The sequence below is a fragment of the Malurus melanocephalus genome, unplaced genomic scaffold (assembly GCF_030028575.1).
Source record: "Malurus melanocephalus ecotype Western Australia unplaced genomic scaffold, MMel_1.1 scaffold_59, whole genome shotgun sequence".
Lineage (NCBI taxonomy): Eukaryota > Metazoa > Chordata > Aves > Passeriformes > Maluridae > Malurus > Malurus melanocephalus.
The window spans coordinates 2,306,106-2,326,355 of NW_026623291.1; the positions used below are offsets into that span (position 1 = coordinate 2,306,106).

General features: G+C 40.9%; 1 protein-coding gene across 1 annotated transcript; it reads left to right on the forward strand.

Moving 5' to 3' along the window:
- Positions 1–5,797: 5,797 nt before the first annotated feature.
- Positions 5,798–17,318, forward strand: DNAJC5 (DnaJ heat shock protein family (Hsp40) member C5). The gene is made up of 5 exons (XM_057366086.1): positions 5,798–5,882; positions 10,792–10,928; positions 13,142–13,355; positions 14,393–14,564; positions 15,273–17,318. The coding sequence occupies exons 2-5, from the start codon at positions 10,822–10,824 to the stop codon at positions 15,374–15,376; spliced, it is 597 nt and encodes a 198-aa protein (XP_057222069.1). The 5' UTR covers positions 5,798–5,882; positions 10,792–10,821; the 3' UTR covers positions 15,377–17,318.
- Positions 17,319–20,250: the final 2,932 nt, after the last annotated feature.

A 20,250-nucleotide genomic window follows, 5' to 3' on the forward strand; every position in this document is an offset into this window, starting at 1 on the left:
GAAATAGTCTCCTCCCCACCCTCCTCAAAAACTGGGGAAATCCAGTTGAGCAACCAGGAGAAGAGAGGATCTTTAGATATACTTAATTTTTTTAACTTAGCAGAAGAAATAATCTCTGGAACTAAAGCCTTTGGAATTTAACTGAGTGGATACATGTGCTACTTGAGTAATTATGTCTTAGGCTGGAGGACCTGATTGGATACACGAGTTAAAAGTACGTTGGGGGAAAAGTTTACTTTCTGCCTGTATTATTACATAAATAAGCTTAATTTTTAGAGTAAAACCTAATATCCTGTGAAGTGGAAAGGCTCTGACAGAGGCAGTGACGTTGGGTTCCTGATAATCATATAAAGGTATTTTGGCTTTTCTGTTCCTGAGCTGGGTGGGTGGTTGTTTCTGGAAAATATAAATTCTTTATAAATCCTTCTGTTCAATTCTGCATATTTTGCCTTTTTGTTCATTAGCTTTTTAAGTGGAAGATTTGTATGCTTGGTGGGAGACAGCCATTAAAGAACAGAGATTAATAATCTGAAAGTAGGTGGAGTTTCTCAGAAGAAAAGCACCAGACTGGACCATTTTAAATCAGGGTGAAGATATGTACGTTACCTTCTGTTGGTATAAATTGGTCTTCTTTTTGCTTTCTTACCCATTAAAAGAAAGTCTTAATTTCAAAGTCTTTAACAAAAACTGCTCATGATTGAAACTGCTAAGAATGTCTATTTGACAACAAAACAATTCTAACACCAAATTAGGTGTAAAATAATTTTGGTGTATGTTTTGCTGTTTGTAAGGCCATCATTTCACATTATTTAAATGGGGGGGGGGGGTATGAAGCTCTCATTTACCTTTTCGTCTGCCTCACAACTGATAGGAAAAGAAACTAGGAATGAACTTTTTTCACCTCCATCTTCTGCTGCTGTTGATGAGCACAGAGGGGAACCACCTTCCCCTGCCCTTCCAAGTTAATTTTGGATAAATCTTTTTCTTGCCCTTTGCCAACCAGCTTGTTATATGAAAGATGTGTTCCTGTCTGTTCCTTTTGTGTCTCAGACTGCTTATTTGGCTTCTTCCTGCTGTACTTCGTAACCTCACTTTGTTCCTTCTTTTTGACTAGGCAAAACCCTCCTGTGCTGTAGAAARGGGCTGCTTGGATCAACATTTTTTCCTTAAACTCTCTTTTTGTAACAGTCTGTCAAGGAGTTCATGTTTTGACAACTGATGTGATTTTCYCAGCCTTTTCTTAGATGAGACAATAGACTTCTTTTTTTTCTTTTATTCGTATTTAAAAGCCTTTACTTGTCTTACCTACAGGTGTGACATAATRGCATAAATCTCATTTTTATGTGAGTAGACACATCTGTTCCAAGAGTTCTTTTATGTCTTAAAGGTTAGACTGTATTGATATAATCATTAGCAATATGAGGTTTTTTTATTGATGTAGCTTATACAACCCACTTAGCAGAAATGGTGCTTTATGTCTTTGGGGAAGTTTAAGGTATTTTTTCTCCAGAAGTGGCATCAGCATCACTTCACCCACAGCAGGGAATGTTGTGGGTTGGYTGATTTGTTCTAGTGAACTTGCAGTATGTAGTCACAGTGATTCAAAAACTATTTATAGGGGGAAAAAATTAAGAGTAATAATGAACAAAGCAATCTTAGCTGCTGATTTTTCATAGATTTTTAACTACCTGAGTAAGCAGATGCAGGTTTTTTAATAGCCATATGTGGTTTGTGATGCTTGCACTCCGCACATAAAGTACTATGATGTCACAAACAATAATTTAATGTTGTTGGAAGATTAAATAGGAACAATGAAATCCTAAATAGGGAATCCACTAACCACAACCCCCCCACACAGATTTTTAGAGTAATTATTTTAATTGAGGAGAGAGGATAGAAAACGCAAATCCAGTACTTCATATTTTCCCCCCAATAGGGAAAACTTTTTTTAGCCGGTTTGAATCTTACTCTTGTGTAGGGTACAAGGTCACAAGTCTTTATAACAGGTTGGTCAATCAGACTTAAATGGTTACATTTTAATCTGCTAAGCTCATTAGAGAAACAACACTGTGTCGCTGTAGTTAAGTTTGTCACAAGTTTCAATGTAACCTCTCTTGTAGTCATCAGTGGTGGACGTTACATCCGTTCAGACTTGAATTTAGCAGAAAAATTGTATTGTTTCAGATTTCAATTATTTGAAAGCTCAGTGTTTCTATTTTTATAAAAGAACTCAAGAGAATTTAATGAAGTTGTTAGTGTTGCAGTTTTTCACTGTTGAAGACCTGTCCTCTGTTCCCAAGGCCAGAGGATTTGGACGTGGGGTTAGGGTTTTTCTTTTTCCGGGAGATGTATGCACTTACATTAATTCCCTGAATACTCAGCTTTCTATCAGGGCTTATATGTTAAAACAAAATGTTTTTTATGGATATGAAATCTCTCACATGATCTTTATCAAAAGGTCACAAACTGAATAGCAAAATTCAGCTGAAAGGCTTTTGTGCTGTGATACAAAAAATATAAGCAACATCAAAACATTCTTGGATGCTTAAACAAAATGATAAATATTAGTGCTCCAATTAATAGGTGAAATTTTTTTATTTTGGGACAGCTACAGGGAGAAGAGKGCTTTAAAATAGTGGTGGTCTTCTGCAGGCACTTGTTAGCCAGATTGCTTTGCCTTCAGCTTTTTCACATTGTTTTTCCAGTMATGATCCATTTTGCAAGTCATGTGAGCAAGTAAGGATGTGAAAATAAAGAGTTGAGAGTTTTTATTTTTTATATTGATTTACTTTATTTGCCTTAATTGCAGCACTGTTTCTTTAAAAACTTGCTAACCATGATGCAGCTTCTGTATATTCTGGAGATGGGTTATGAAGCAAGGTATCCTGAAGATACTTCCCTCTTTCTGGTAACAACATACGGAGCAGGATGAGGACATTTCTGTCAGTAGAATTATTCAGTAAAAAGGGTTCTCCTCCGTCTGTTAGAAGACATTTGGGTTCTCAAGAAACACATATGCTTTTTGTCCAGTAGAGCTGMGAACATGTCTGATTTCTGGAAGGAAAAGGGAATATCTGTCTCTTGGTTAGAGGAGGAAAAAGTGCTGAGCATATTTATGGTTCTAGTGTATGGGGAAGATACAACAGTGCATAAATTGAATTCAAATTTGCAGGAGAAATAAGTCTGGAAGAGCTGGTTTTGCTATGAGCAAAATGGTTGCAAGAACACWCAACTTCCCCAAGCAAATTTCTTCCTTTGTGTTATAAAACTTAGCATGGTTTTAATGTGTTGCTGAATTCAGTTTGCATTTGTGTAGCTTTGCTTGTGTTTATCTTCATCATTCTTTTTTTTTGTCTCATTTTCACACTTATTTCTGTATTTTCTGATTCTTGAACAGTTATATATTCCCCTCCCCAGACTTCCTTCTTCCTTGTATGTGTTGTTGAACTGGGTGTCAAGCACTGATATGGGTTTTGAACGCTCCCCTTCTTTTTCCGGCATCTGTYCTTTCATTTTCTCTGCTTTTGTTTGGATTGTGAATATCATGTAATAAGGAGGGGGGATATTTACAAGTAATTACAAGCAGGGTATTATGTAGAGCTCTGGGTCAGTGGATCTGGCCTGCTGAATAATGAGATTGRATGGGGAGATCAAAACATTCCTGAGTCACTAAATTGGAATTACCATTTGCAACAGAAACTGAGGGAGTGAACCCCTGGGAGGTGCTGGGCTGGCTCAGTGCTGGCAGGGAGGATGTGCTGGGGAAGGGACAATAGGAAGTAGCTGGCATGGTTTTCTCATATACTTTGATTTTTACAAGAAGTAGTTTCCTTGGGAATTTATTTTTGTCTTGTTTGGTTATTTTCAGCTGTAAATCAGGCTGCCTGCTCATAATGAAACTTGGTATTGGCATAGCTGTGAGACTGAAGGAAATATTGCTGCTTGCATGCAGATTAAGACAACASTTCACTATGTATTTTGAGTCTCTACATGGCTGCTTATTTTATATATATCTATATGTGCTTAAAAATAATAACTTTTCTGCTGATGGAGTTTTGATGAGCCCTGGACCAGAATCTTGTATTTGAAYCTTCTATCCACGCATCATTGTATGATATTTAAATCATTGTATGCCCAATTCTGACTTTAGAAGGCTAGCTCGTTTTGTCAAAGTACATTTCACTCCAAAGTGTGTTTGGACTTTGCTTTTTTCTCCTGTTCCACTGATGTTATTTCCTTAAATTGAATATAATTTAACTGCCAGCATACTTGGATCTGAGGTTGCTGTCTGAAACCGAATCAGTGGTACAATTAAAGGTGGTCTTCATCTAGGTAGGAAGCCATAATTCTGGTTTCCAATGTTATTAACCATCTGCAGTTTTCTRTAAATGCTGAAAGATTGTTCTTGTTGTGGATTACTTTTTAATGAAAGAAGCTGTGAGCAGGGAACTTGGGAGCTTCAATAACTTCACAAATTAGGACATTTTTCTGTGGGGAGTTAGGCCACCCTCCAGTATTGCACAGACTCTGAGTGGTCAAGTTTAACTCCCTGCCTTTCTTTATTCAGGAAAAGTTGTTTGCTGGTTCCTATCAAAGGAACTAAACAGATCCACTAACAATAAGCTGATTATTGAGTTGTTGGTTGGTTCATTCATACCCACTTAGGGATGTGTTGTGGATCAAGCAGCTTCTTACAGATGGCACCAAGCAACTGCTGTGGGCAGCAATGCCAGCAGCTGCCTGGGTGTATTCCCAACATATCTGTTTGCCATGCTGGAACCTTCCAGCCCATGAAAGACCTAATTATTAATTCAATGGGGAGTTTATTTCTCAACTGCATTCAGAGCTACTTCTCTGAAAGCTGTTGAAAAGGTTTATATGACAATTAAGTGATGACTTGCCAGGTAAAAAAAGCTGCTCTGAAGTTCCACTCATGAGGTTTATCGTTCAGTCATCTAATGTATAAGTGCTTTTGTGATTAGTGATGTGGGCTGGATGTGTCCTGTACCTGCTTAATCAGAAAGGTATTTTAATCTGTTGCMGTGATTTCCCATTATTTTGTTCCATAGCACCATGTAGCATTTCCTAGGCTGCTCTTGCCCCTTTGCTCTGTTATTTCTGTGTGATCTGWAGCAATCTGTCCAACTTTGCCTTGACCGCTGAAAGACCGAGTGTGTGCTGCTGGGTCATCTCAGGCTCTCTCCCTCCTTGTATGCCAAAATGAGACTGTTTTTTTCCTTTGGGTGATCTGCTTCAGTATGAGGGAATGCAAATTGGATGACACCGCCGTTTTCTTGATGGAAATGTGTCCTGGCAAGAGGAGCTGGTGTTGCTCCTTAGAGCAGGCTGTGCCTGCTGCTCCGGTGCCAGAGCTTGGGGTCTGCTGTGTTAGCTAAGCTGCTTTGCARTCTCTCCCTAACAGCACAGCAGATTACCAAGACTTGAAAAACATGCTTCTCGTGTTCTCAATACAGATATTCACAAAGGCCTAAGTTGAAAAAGTCCAAAGTCTTAGAGTTTCCGTGCTCCTGCCTAGGTGTATGTCTTTCCCATGATAAAAGGTTGGGGAAAATAGACTGAAATTGTCAGTCAAACCATAGAGACTTTGAATTCCTGCTTTTAAATATTTTTCATGTATTTTGACAGTTAATCAGTTCTAAAGACAAGTATTTACACTTTGGGAACTTACTGTGGTACAAATATTTACAAAACACTCAAATGGTTTTACTGTCCAGTAATGTGATGATAATTTTTTCAATGAACTCTCAACTTCAGAACTGGCGAACAACTGATTCACTTTTGTTTTGTCTTTAGGAGATTCAGTTTTAGAAGTGTGTGAAGGCTGTTATCACTTACCTTAGAATAYTCCAACTAGACACCAGGTAAGTTCTGGGTTTTTTTTTTATTTCTTGTAGCTTCTCATTTAAATGCAAAATATTGMTGAGGGACAAAKTTCAAAGTTTCTTACAAAAATGTCRTAATACCTCAGGAAGCCAAGCCTAAAACACCTCATATTTTTCATGGTAACACTATCTGTGTATGCTTCTCTCCCCTTTAAAAATGTTTTTTGGTGTTTTTTTCCTCCCTTGAAAAATACCAGATTGTGAGAACAACTCAAATTGACTCTGAGACATATGGACAGGATGTGGAGGCCAGTGGTGCTTTTTCCTTTCTGTGACAAATCAATATTTACTGAAGTGCTTTCAGGCTCGGTGTTTTCATTTAGACTTTTATTAATAAATACTGGTTGAGATAGAATAATTCAGTTTTAGATTAACACCTGTAGTTAATTTTCTGCACTGGCAATATTTGAAAAGCTGGAATCTTAGCTTTAGCCAACATTATATTTTACCACTTAGCAGCAAGGCTTTGTGGAATCTAAATCTTTCCTAAAATACTTGAGTGTTTCCTAAAGTCATATAATAAAGTATCAACTAGACATTATTTTTCGTAAGAGCTGGCAAAACATCATTKCCAAGCTGGACTCTTTAATCATCTTTTAATATGCTGTTAAAGCTGTAATTGTAGAGGGCTTGACAGCATTCCTGGTAGTTTGTGTTCCAGGCATGTGCAGGGTTGGGTTGAGCTGGGACAGCAGCAACCTCCTCCTGTTCGGAATTCCCAGCACTTCTGAGTCTGTCTGAGTCATTCCTTCTGATTCTTATTTTCTCTTTTGGGGATTTCTGTATCTTGTGTTACTGGTGATGTTCTGCAAGGCTGGGAGGCTGTTGTKTGCTGGTTTTAACCAAACTCCTTTGCAAACAGAGTATCCATTAAGGTTAATGACCTCCCATTATCCTGTGTCTRGTGGGTAACATTCATGTTGTCAGGAGGAGGGGGATTTTCTTCTTTACAGTAGGATTTCACTTTCTGGAACAGCTGTTTACAACCAGATTCTGATAGACAGTTCACTGTGATGCTGTGAACACCACCTGTGTACCAGTCTRTGTACTGTGTAACTCTCTCTGTTAGAGAGTTATTTTATTAGTTGACTTTATTTTTAGGATCTTAAACTGATGAATATACAGGCACTGAGAAAATTATAATTCTGGTGAAACTGTGCACCAGTGTCCTGCTGTAGTARTATCTTTAACATTGTTTGGTTTCCTGTACCCCTTCTGATTTTGATCAGTGGAGCTGAACAGCCACAACTCCTCCCTGAAGCAATCTTTCCTCCAGCGAGGAAATTCAAGGGACAGCTGTGCCTTTGGGACCCAGGTAGAGATGGGAAAAGTGATATTTGAGGTGATGTGGTACTTTGCAGTTTCCAGAGGTTTGTTCTTGAATWAATACTCAATGCTTCAGCCCTGGAGTGAGATGAGAAGTACTGCTGTTAGTCTGCTTCCAGAAGCTAATGGCATTGACAAATTGTGGGTGTTGTCCATGGAATTAGCTTTCCATCCCTTTGTTTCCAGGTACTCCTTCCTAGATCCAACAACGATGGTTCAATGTTGTCCCAAGCACCYGTTCTCTGTGTGTGCAGTGTCAGTACCTCTACCCTCCATCCCACCACACAGATCAAAATATTTTCTTGGAAAAACTGCCCCTGYTCACTGACAATTTCAATTGAAATTCTTTGTGGCATCTTGCAGTGGATCAGATTGAGTTTAATTCCTCCTTCACTGCTTCTGGGCACTAGATCTTCTGTCACTGTTTTTGGTGCAGACATTCTTTGGGATGTTCTGTGAGTATTTAATTCCCTAAAGTGGCAGGGAGCTATTGATTTTTTTTTCTTGGCAATAATAACACTTTGCCATTTTAATGAGTTAAATACAACTTCCAAAAGGGTCAGCAGACCTGGCAGAAACTAGGATATCACCAGTTTCATGAAACTTGATGGRATTCTTTTGGTAAGCTGAAAAGAAAATTAGTGTTTCTAAGGTTGAATTTTCCATGTATGTATTTAGAAGATTAAGGCTGACTTCCATAAATAACCTGTCAGGTTTATTCTGAGTCTTTTCAGCAAGGTGGTACCAGTTGTACTTACCTGGTGCTGCTGGAAGCAGTTGCCTGTTTTGGTAGAGCTAACTAAGGCAGGATATTGTGGTACAGAAATGGTTAAACACTGTGCTGGTTAATCCAGGAGATTACCTTTCTCCAGAGCCTTCCCAGAGAAACCTCTTCAGGGCATCGTGCTTGGTTAGAAAAGGGAGCAGATGGCTTGTTGCTGCTGAACACAACAGTTTTATAAATACAGGGCAGCTTTCAGGATTGTGAATTAGAGCCACGTGTGAAAACAGCAGGATAAATGATACCCGGGTTTAGGAAAACTTGGAACTTGAATGACTTGCACCTTTATTGTCTGTTTTGTATTTAAAAAGCCAAAGGTTGCATTCCYAGTAATAATACTCCTCTGTTTCCTTAACTAAATCGCTTCCCAGAGGAATTCCCATCACTGCCTTGTCCTCCATCTTCTGTCAAAGCCAATGTGTCCATTTCATACCAGTTTGGAGAAATAAATGCTAACATCCCATTACACTGAGCTGTGGATCCCCAGCACTGTTCAGATGGAAGCAATTAAGGATTCAGCAGTGTGGAATTGTATCCCTGTGCCTGCAGACTGATAGATACTGCCTGGGTCAAACTGAATTCTTTTTTATTAAACAAATTGGCCCTAATTTAACAGTGGAGATTTTGTTAAGCAGAACATGGTGTATGGCTGTGATCTKCAGCATCTGCCACCAAGGGTACRTTGGATTGATGTTACAGGAAGCTTSTTATGCTTAAATAGAGCTGCAGCTCGTAGCAAAACTGTCCACAGTGCCCTGGAAGCTCCCTTTTGAAGCATTAYCTTCTTTGGAAGGGCTAAATCAACATGTCAAATTGCAATCAGGATGCTTTTTTTTTGCCCCCCTCCTGGATTCTCAGGTTCCTATCCAAGAGCAGTAGTGACAGATGCTCCTTGGCTGGGAGCTGCTGGCAGGGACTGGTGTGGTGGATTTGCAGGGAGGTTCCCGGGAGGGTGAGGAAGTGATGATGGTCACAGAGCAGGAGGAGCTGAGCAGGGAACCTGGGAAGCAGTGGGAGCAGGCTGGTGTGATTAGGTAGATTACTGGAGACACGTCAGGATCATCAGTCTTTGACCTCAGCTCCAGGGTAGAGGGGGCTGGGAAGCTGCCTTTGGGAAAGGCAGTCCCAGAGGATTGTGTCTGCTGTGTGCCTGGGTGTGGGGTTTCTTTCCTGAAATATGGTTTTCTTTCCACTCAATCAGATTATGCCCAAATAAGTGAGTTGTTTGTGTTATGTCTTGCAGCACTCAGTAATTTTCCTCCCATACAGAAAGCTTTTGGTACTGAACAGAATAATTGAAAGAAAAGATTTTTTCTCCCACACATTCACCTTCCAGATTTGGAGTGTGGTTTGAATTTTTAGCCAGAGAGTTAGGRTTTAGACCTTTTATTATTGATAGTAATAATTCATAACGTCCTATAAGAAGCTTTGAATTAAACTGAGTAAAATTGCCAAAGGCTTCTTGAAGGAGATTAGAYGAGAGTTTGATTTACCTTGTGCATTCCAGTTAAAAACCTGGACTTGGTGTTTGTTRATGAGTGTAAAGTCAGAGAGGCCAAATGTGGAGAGTATCAACAGCAGGGTCTGAGCTGAACAAGACAATGATGATGTGTTTGTCCACATCCTTGTCACTTGGTCCCCCTTGTGTGGGTGTGATGGTTCCCATGTGTTGGTGAAACAGAGCTGTGCTTTGGTGAGCTGTGAGGTCACAGCTCCACCCAGGAGGTTCAGGGGGTGAGGGCTGAGGGCACTGCTTTCAGCCAGCCCTGTGAAAACTGAAGTTATTAACTTTGTTATATAAGACATAGGGTTAAATTGGAAAAGTCTGGTGCTTTAAATATCTTTTTCAAAGGCTGCATAATCTGGTGTGGGTTAATTGTAATGACAYAATCCAAAAATAGCCAATAGTCTTTTCTTGGATGCTCATCCTGGCTGCAGTTCTGCAGCTAAAGAACAGCAAAGCTGATCTRCTCAGGATGGGGGAGGACATAACCAGATAACTGCTCCTGGCATGGGGCACAGGGGACACCTCTGGGGTCTGTCACGTTTGGATGTGGAGCAGGAGGTTAATCCATGTTCAAGTAGCATRATTTTAATTGGAATGCATGGTAAATGTTGGATCCACAGCTTTAAATTATGAGGGAGATCTCTTCTATGGCATTCCCTCTTTCCTTTTAGAATGCACAGGCTTAGTCACGCTGGATTTGTCTAAGGATTCTGTTTGACCTGGTGTTGGTGATAAAATGGGGGACTGGGGTTTGGGTCGTGTGGGCAAGTTTGGGGTTATGTTTTTTTTTTGTTTTTTTTTTAATGTAATTTCTGCAGTAGAAAATACAAATAAAGTCAGTTACCTCTAAGCCAGTGTGGTTCCAAAAGGCAGCCTCAACAGCAGCTCCTCCGTTGTTTTTATCACAGATTTAGGTATTATCACAGATTAATTTAATATTAAGACTAAGAAAGGAGATGAAGTGCCTTTAGAAATGKGTTATGCAGTACATAGCTATGGCTGCACCTCAGCTGTTGATTTGGGGTTTTTGGAAAGAAGACTTGAGTATACACAGTGAGGATTCAGGGTGGCTGGTGTTGTGCCAACAATGTAAAAGTTGATTTCACTGATAATTTATGGAGTTTTATAACTTTTTACCTTCCACATATGTAAAGAACCTTTTCAAAGCACATTTTATAAAAGCTGAATCTTCTCACGTAAACTCTGTTTTTAAGGATGATTTACCTTTGTTTTTTCCTTTGTTTAAGCATTTCTTAATCTTTATTTTTTGGCAGGGGCCAGTTCTYTCCTCAGGTTAGCTCAAGATGGCAGACCAGAGGCAACGTTCRCTCTCTACCTCTGGGGAGTCATTATACCACGTGCTGGGGCTGGACAAAAATGCCACTTCAGATGATATCAAAAAGTCTTACAGGTAAAGCTTCGAGTTTGATGCCTCTCTTAGTAGCACAAATGGCTTTAATTCAGTGTTCAACAAATGGTCTATTTATATAGGGGCCTGAGCTGTTTTATTTAGACCTTTTGCAAGAAAATTATATAGGAAAAACAGGTGAAAATGTGGTTTCTTCTTGCAGAATGTGGTGTGAAGACACACCTAGGCTTTTAAATTTTTCCATCTTATATCTATTAAGTTCTCAAATGCACAGTGTCATTCTGAAAGGTTCTTTCTGAATCTGATCAGAGATAAACTCTTCCTGTTACGTAGCCTTGTACTTGTGTTGTGGGCACCAGAGATGTGCAGAACTGCCCTGCTATCCATCATTTCCATTAYTGGCACAGGGAGATAGAGATTAAAGATACAAATAAGGATGAAAACAGAGTATCAATGATTACTTTTTCCTAGAATTCCATTCAAAGTTTCTTATTGTTTGTGGAGTTACTAGTTTAAAAGAGGATTTTTTCTTTATCTCTTTCCTTGAGAGTCAGACACATGAATGGGCTTCATATTAACCAAATAAAAACTACAAAAAAAGAGTCCTGTAACATCTTCCTTTCCATATTCCAYATAAATCTGCTTAAATGCAGTTGCTGCTGTGACCAGTGGCAATGTGGTTGGATTACACTAGGGGTCAGCATCATCTTTCTGTGAGGATACTCTTCATCAAAATTGTTTTCCTTTAGTCTTAAACTTTTACCAGAACTTTTCCCTTTCCAAAGTTACATTTGTAATACTGATGGCAATCACATGGTGAAGTCCAGGAATAAACCAGGTCCACAGATTCTCAAAAATTAGCTTTATCTTCCTAAAAGCTAGAAGTGGAAGTTTGAATCATTTATCTTCAAGCACCTGGAAGGTTATTTTATCTTCCTGGGGATTATGGCTGCGAGTTTTTCCTTTGGAGGAGCAATCCCATGAAATGCTGGAGTGAAATGTAGCTGCTTCACACTTATCTGAGCATTCACCTCATCTTGTTTCCTCTACTGTTCCTTTATCATGTTCAGTCTGAACATCCTTTGCTGGCCTGGAGGCTGTGGCGTTTGTGTACGTATAGGAAATGGGAAATGAAAATATTTAATTGTTGCAGCCTGACTAAGTCCTTTCTGGTTTTATAAAACTTCCCTGTGATTATTTCAGCCCTCACTTAGGCTGGGGCACAAGTGGCACCCGGGGACATCACTTACTGGAGCAGCATCGTGCACAGTGGAGTGTCCCAAGGRCACACCCAGGCTGGATTTTAAATGCTGTGAGATACTTTCAGGCACATCCAAATGCTTGCACACATCTTTGTTTTATGTTTGTCTAAACATTTCCCCACTGCAAGGCTAACATGTAATTGTCTGCAAGCTCCTCCTATCTTTCTCATATATGTGACTTTGTGGTCATTTTCTGTAGGAGGACAAGTACCTTTTGTGGTGGAGGAGAACTGCCMGCATGTGGCTCCGTGTCATTTTTCTACTTGGGAGCACATATTTTCTGTTTATAAGGAAGTGTTTAGCCAGTCATTTCTACCAATGTCTGTAAATAGCCTGGGCCATGTAAGAACCAGCACATTTATCAATGTTTAATCTGATTTTTTGTTAGTTGTAAGAGATCTGGCCTGATTAAGGGAGGTACATTGTGATTTCCTGATATCTCGAAACTCAGAAGCGTTTTCTATTCTAGCAAAGGTGGAACTGAAAAGTACTTTGTTCCTGCACAGGAATTGGTGAATTAACCACAAGTGATCGTCTGTTCTATTTTTGTGTTCAGACACTGCAGAAGCAGCAGTTCAGACACTCTTCAAGCAACTGTGGCAACTTGCTTTTTTTTTACTCCTTGGTGCTATACCTTRGACTTGTCGTGTGTCTGTGCTGCAGCAGGAGCAAAACCTACTGTTGGAAATTGCTGGAGCTGAGGATAAAAAAAMCCCCAAATCTATTTTTATTCTATGTTTCTTATTTTTTTCCACTGGGTTTCAGAGGGTCAAATCCAACAGTCTGAAGTCAATTCTGTGAACTAAGCTAGACACTGCTGTAGCCTTTTATTRTCATCTAAGGAAGAATCATCAGGAAAGTTGAATCACAGATGAAGGAAAACAGCTGGAACTTGAAAGTCTCTCTGGAGTGACAGGCTACGGAATTAGAAAAAAGAAATCAAAAAMCAGGAACCCAAATCTCAGTTTTTATTCTCTTTTTTTCTTTCTGCAGGAAACTGGCAYTGAAATATCATCCTGATAAAAACCCTGATAATCCAGAGGCAGCAGAAAAATTTAAAGAGATCAATAATGCCCACGCAATATTGACCGATGCCACAAAGCGGAACATTTACGATAAGTATGGGTCTCTGGGGCTCTATGTAGCAGAGCAGTTTGGTGAAGAAAATGTGAACACATACTTCGTGCTGTCAAGCTGGTGGGCAAAGGTAAATAAAAGGGCAGAGAAGTTATTCTGGATTGGTATTGGAAACTCTTAGAGAGCTCCATTTGATAACTGTGCTTGGTTTTACCTTTGGAAATTGCTGAACTTCTGACACCTGGTAAATTAACCTTCTCCTACTGTGTTGTGATCTTGAGTTCAGAAGTATTTTTCTAGGAGCTTCCAGTTCCAGGTCTAATAAGCAAGATCTGGGTYACTAACTGRAGCTTGGACTCTTCTAGTGGATTTRGAAGAGATGAGGATTTGGGGGGTATTCTCTAGTAATATCTGCTGAATAATTTTGCAMAATGAGTCCTGACTGTGAACTTGGGCTCACACAGGAGAAAGTCTCCTTRCATTTCATTGCTCAGGTCCATTTTTTTACCCTTTACCGGGGTTGCCTCCATCTCTTAATTCTCCTAAGTAAGACCATAATTATATCACCATGCTGGTTTGCTATCTGTAAAATTATTTTCTTGAAACAACTGCACAGTGACCTATAGGAAGACTTTCATTTAGTCCATTGTCACTGTGATAAGCACCTGGCAGACCTGGCTCGCTTGGAGCTGCCTTRCTCACATGCTGGGAGCATCAATYCTCAGCCATGSCCAYAACCTTGGGCTGCTCCACRTCCCTGCYAYAGGTACATCATGACCTGTGCATCARCTGGTACAGCTYGGTCTTTTCCAGGGTTATTTATGCAAGTTACAGCCTGTCCTGAACTGTTGTACCTCTGGATTTTAGTACAGATGTGCTTATTAGACCTGTACCTTCTTCCAGRTGCACTTAACGTAAATTGTAGGAATTATCCAAGCAAACCAGGCTGGYAGTATTCACCTCAGTGTAAAATGGGAAGAGCCACAGCCACTTTTGCACATAATTTTAAGTATTTTTTGGTGATGAAGTACAAAGCTGTAACTACTGAGTTGTGTCTCTGCAGTGCTGTGGTTTTGCTCTCAGGTTCCTTAGCCAAGTTTTACAAACTCCATGGTCACAAGACAATAGACACAGGTTATGACTATTTCTGTTTTCTGTTCTCTGCAGGCCTTGTTTGTGTTCTGTGGGCTCATCACAGGCTGCTACTGCTGCTGCTGTCTGTGCTGCTGCTGTAATTGTTGCTGTGGGAAGTGTAAACCAAAACCTCCCGAAGGCGAAGAGCAGGAATTCTACGTCTCTCCAGAGGACTTGGAGGCACAGTTGCAGTCAGATGAAAGGGGTAGGTGAAAACACTGCAAGCTCTCTAGGATGAGCATCTGTCCCTGCTCAAGTGCTCAGTGAGCTGGCTGGGATCAGGTCCTGGGGTGTGGATGATGAGCAGGGAATGTTTGTGCCACAAGTTACGTGGGTGATGCTGACACCAGAGATAGAATTGCTGAAAACTCTCAGAAGATCTTCATGGAACCTTGTGGGATCAGCTTCAGAGCAGTCAGTGACCATCATTAGGTTCCTTCCACACCCTGGGTTAACATAGGGACCAGCCAYGTGGGATTGGAAAAGGGGCTCTTATACCCAGAGGTTGGGGGTGTCAAGGCAGAGTTAACTACGTCAGATGTAAGGGAATTGGCACTGCTACCCTGGTAGCTTTAATACTGTTTATGAAGCTATTTCTGTAGGATTAAACCAATCATTTAAAATATTGTAGAGTCTTGTTTGTGCTCTGATGACATTTTTAATGGACGATGGTGAATGGTGGCTGAGGATCAGCTGCTCTTACAGGAAGAGTGAAGTGTGAATGTTCCACATACAGAGTTGAGGTGAATGCTGTTGTGTGCGCACTGAAAATCAGGGAATTGATATCAAGCTCCTAGAGGAGTGTAAAATGGTGTTACCAGAATGTTGTAGGGAGTTGTGRCTTGTTCTTACCAAAACATACAGTGCTGTGTTTGTTCCATGGTGTGCTAAGCCTTTTGTCTTCACTTTTCAGAGGCCTCAGACGCACCTATTGTGATACAGCCAGCATCAGCCACAGAGACAACCCAGCTCACAGCTGACTCTCACCCCAGCTACCACACTGATGGATTTAATTAAGTTAAGGAAACACTGTCATTAGAATGGATAAAAAAAAAATACATGGCCAACTCAACACTAGAATCATGAACATTAGAAGTAGAGAACGGGGAGGGGGAATAATTCTGCCACAGTAAGAAGGCAGCTTTCCAACCTGCCGAAAATATTTTGTAATCCCTTCAGCCTTTTGTCACCTTTCAGTGTCGTATCTCGATGATACGTGAAGTGCTGTAGCATGCAGTATTTAAAGCAGTTTAGCTACGGTCTTATTTGTTTCCTTTCTTTTATTTTTTCTCCTGTTTTGTTTTTTTTTTAATAGCATGTATGGAGTTATGTTAAATGTCTGTGGTGTAACGTATTGAGTTGTCACAATATCAGTGCGATGGAGACATTCTGCATTTTAAGCAGCAGTACTGGCCTAAAAATGAGATTTAAAAAGTGTCACAGAAGCCACTGTTCTTCYGTACAGCTGAGCTGTCGAAGACCTTTAGAAGTTGAGGATTTTCATTTGAGTGCAACAAACCAATTATTTTATTCCTCCTTCTATTCCTGCRTTATTATCTAAGCAAGTTTACAAAGCCAAGAACCAAAAAATGCTAGTCCTGCAGGGCTGGAGTCCTCTCTAATGCTGGTTTTCAGCTTAAATAAATCTACCTTGAAAAATAAAAAGGGAGAGTTGCCAATCTTTGAACACTAAATTGAACAGCTCATTGTGTATGAGGCGATCTCCAGTGACAATGGAACCAAAACCAACTGGGAATGGGCTCCTGTGGTGGTGGCAGTGGGATTTTATCTCCAAGCACAATTTTGTTTTGATTTGACTTCAGTTRTTTTCCTGTAATGCTAAAGACCAAATAGTGCAGCTTTGTTTCWGAATGCATGAGAATCTTAAAGTGAAACTGGTTAACTGGCTCTCACTGAGCAAATGAATTAAATGCAGACAGTAGGCAACAGCAGAAATGTTAAAAAAAATGGGTTTTAAAAATTGGTTSTAATAATTTGAGATTTTAATAGGCGAATGGGGTATTACATGTCTTTTTTTTAAGCTTTTATAATACACTAACCCTTTAATTTTCTCATGAACGTATTTGTGCAGTACTTAAGTGGATTTTTAAGAACAAACCACCTTTCTTTGTGTTCATATTGTATAATTTGCACATTGTCTTGCATTTAGATTTGTTTACACCAGTGTTTCTCTTTTCCTCAGAACAACTATGTGGAAACCACTGAAAGGTTTCCTGTACTATTTTGAAACCAAATCAAGTCCAAATTCTGTTCTAGAAACTGTGGTTTATTGAGGTTTAACAGTTAAAAAGGCATTTTAGGCAGCTGCTGAATTGCTAGTGTATTTTATCAAGTCCTGCTATAGATGATACAGAGTCAGGATCTAGGACAGCTCAGAGAGCCCACACTTGGCACTTTCAGCGGGTAATTATGGCCTCGTTAATTTTGATCGTTACGGTTTTATATCACAATGCCTCTACTATTCCTCATACCCCCATCTCCCTGATTTGCTTTTCCCCTCTTTCTGTGGAGGGGCTGTTGGCACCTTCCCCCCATGTGTTCTGCTCCCTTACCATCTCCAGGTGGTACTTTGGAGTTATGATCTGTGGGTTTGCACAAAGACCACCAGGAAAGGGCAGGGGCCCAGAGAACCATTCTGAATATATTTTCCTGCTGTCTTTGCATGAGCAACAAGGATGGAGCACATGAAATCTGCCATGAAGCCCGTGTTAAATGTKCTGGGTAGGAGAACATGTTTTCCCCACGGTCTCAGTGCTCAGTGAGGAGCGTTTGCACACCCAGACTTTGCTGTGGCTGTTGGTACAAGCACATATTTGCCTGCATGGGAGCTTGCTGCATATCAGCATGATTTTAGTACCACATCCGGCCCCCAAAATCCCCCCCAAAACTGTTACTTTTAATTAATGGCTCAATTTCAGCAGCACACTCCTTAATGACTTTTTGTAGTCCTTACACACCTGAAATGGGGTGGTTTACTACAAGATACTTTTAACTTTTCCTGATTTGGATAGCCTTGAGGACATTTGTGTATGATTTGGCTTGAGGTCCTTATTTTAGTTAATGTCTTTCTTTGACCCCTTGGAACAGAAAGCCATTTTTAGGCTTAAACCCATTATCACTTTGTCAGTCCCTGTAGATGTTGTCTGAAGCCTGTTCTTGGTGTAGAATTGCACTCTGGAATATGCTTGGACCTATGTAGACTTTGTCCTCTCCACGCTCACTGGTTAAAATCACCGTATCTGTGCAAACAGTGTTCTTGGTTTAAAAAAAAAAGGATATTGAAGTTTTTTGGCTTTGTAAATAAGCATGGTTGATTGGAGGGAGTCAGTGAATGAGGAAGGGGCTGTTCCCTGGGATCTGTTCCATTCCCTGTTCATCTCTGTGGGTAACATGGAGATGGTTGTTGGGTGTTGCTCTGCTGCAGAGCAGATTTGCCCCCAAGTGCTGGGGGCTGGTTGTCACTGTTAATTTGGAACAATAATCTTATTTTTTAACCTCTGGGCTGTTTCCACAGAAGTAGAGAGGCTGGTTGGAAGCTGTGGCTCCAGGGAGGTGTGTAACACACCTGGAGTCCTCTGCAGGCTCCTGACAAGGGAACAGAAACGTGGGCAGCACGTGAGGACCAGAGGCAGAACAGTTATCTATGGRGAAAGATGACATCCAGGATAAGTTTGCAGTTTTAGTTCTTTGCTTAACAAGGGATGAGTTTGGAGAGAGACTGCTTTCCTGTCGGTTCTGTCTGTGGGTGGTGTGTGAACAGGAAATTAGTCTGTTACGTGCCAGAGTGATGTTAGATGCTCCAAGGGAAGCTGTTCTGAGATCTCAGTTACAGGGAATGATGGGAAAACATAATTCTAGATGAATATTCATGTTTTCTGAAGCTGTTTCAAGTTTGCCCATGTTACTGTCTAATCTCTGCGTTTAGGATTGTTGTGTATTAATGAAGTTCTTCTTGAACTATGTAAGGAAGAGATTTAAACATTCCTTCTTTAAAGCCAAAATGGTGTCATTGGCACATAAGTAGGTTAATGCCCACTTTTCCCCTCTTGGAGGGAAGGTACAAGAGTACCCTGTGCTCTAACAYGAGTTGCACTTCATAATGGCCAAGTAGAATCCTAGGAAATGCAAAGTTCTATTGGGAATAATGGTTTAAAATCTGGCGGAGAAGCTCAGACAGGAGTTCTGGGCTTGGGCAGGGGGAGCTGCAGCATCCCAGCACTGTGGCCTGACCTGGCTTACTGCAGAATGTTTCCCTCCAAAATCAGACCTGAGTACTGTCCATCTCTGTCCAGTGTGTTGCCAGAATTAAAACTTGAGCTTGGATTTTATTTATTTATTTGTTTCTTTAAAGTTGTATCATTTGTACAAGTTGCCTGAGTCCTCCGTTCCAGTCATTCGGTGACCTCCATCCACCTCTTCCAACTTCTCCAGCACCGATTTCCTTAGCACTTGGAGCTCCATTGGGGTGAATCCCATCTGGAGAGTTGGTGTTCAGGACACRGATTTATCCCTGTGTTGCATGGAGAGCCATTCCTAGCTTAGGTGAGGAGGGAAAGCTGCTGCTGAGAGTGCCCAGGTGGCAGCTGTCCCTCCTGGTGCATGGAGCTGCTGGAAAAAGAGGTGCTGGATCTRTCTTGCCCGTCCTGCCTGGGGATGGGAGCATCCTAAACGCACTGTACTGAAGGGGCATTGCACCCCTTAAATGCCAGTCTCATTTTGTTAGTGATTTTTGTAGAAAATTCTTAAATATTTATCTGTATATAAATTTATGTAAGACCTCGGTGGCGTCCGATAGGGTGTTGGTTTTTGCTGGTCCCATGCAGTGACGTTTTAGAACCATGTTCCCTTTTTAGTCTTCTTTTTAGATTTGTAATCTTTTTAAACTGCTTTAGATATTAGCACTCCTAGTGTTCTTTGAAGTGGGATGCTCTTGGAGGTTTGGAGGGGCAGAACTGAGGAGGAGGGCTTGGGCACAGAAACACCCAGTCCTGCAGCAGGGCTGCGGTCGGAGGAGTGCAGCTCTCCAAACCCTTCCTGTCTGCCCATAAACACTTCACACAGGTGTAACCAGGGCAGGATCCTACAGAAAAACTATTCCTGTCCCATCTGTGAGGCAGTTTGGTGGTGTGGGGGGACACCAGTGCACTCTGGGGGGGCTGTTCCAGAGCTGTTTGTACCACGCACACTCCTCTCAACTATTTTGTGCCCTTCCTCTGGTGCCCTTTGATCTTTTTGGCAGTTCTGGATAATTTAGGAAATTTATGCTGCAGGTTTTTTGTACCCAGTGCACGTGTATCTTGGCATCATGTTTAGCAGGTCACTCTGGCAGGGTGGTCAGGGCAGTTTGCAGCCCCCCCACCTCATGTCAGTAATTCCGAATGGTGTTTAAATGCATTAATCTCGGAGCACTGAACCGTAACCCCCCAGTTATAGTTTATAATAGTGTCAGGTCGGTATAAAYTTCACATGCTTCAGCATCTGGTGCTGCTTCTCTGTATTCTAGTGGAAATCATCTAGTTTGTAGTGTCTCATTGCACCAACAGCTGCTTAAAATCTCTCGAAAGAATCATAGCCAGTAGCTCACCAGGTGGCAGGAAATTTGTCAGTGTTCAGCTCCCGCAAGATCCATGGTCCCCTCCACGAGCTGCCTTTGGAGGCTTACTGGGACTGTCTGGGACTCAGCAAGACTGCAATTCCCGTGTTCTTCCAAGAAGATATTTCCTTTRCGAGGAGAAGCTGCGGGAGGGAAGCTGGCTGTCTGATGTTTGCACAAGCCAAATGCCAGAAATCTGGAAGACGAACTTTCATTATGCCAATGTTACATGCACAGTTCATTTTGGTGTTAAAAGGATAGATGCTGGGAATTTCTG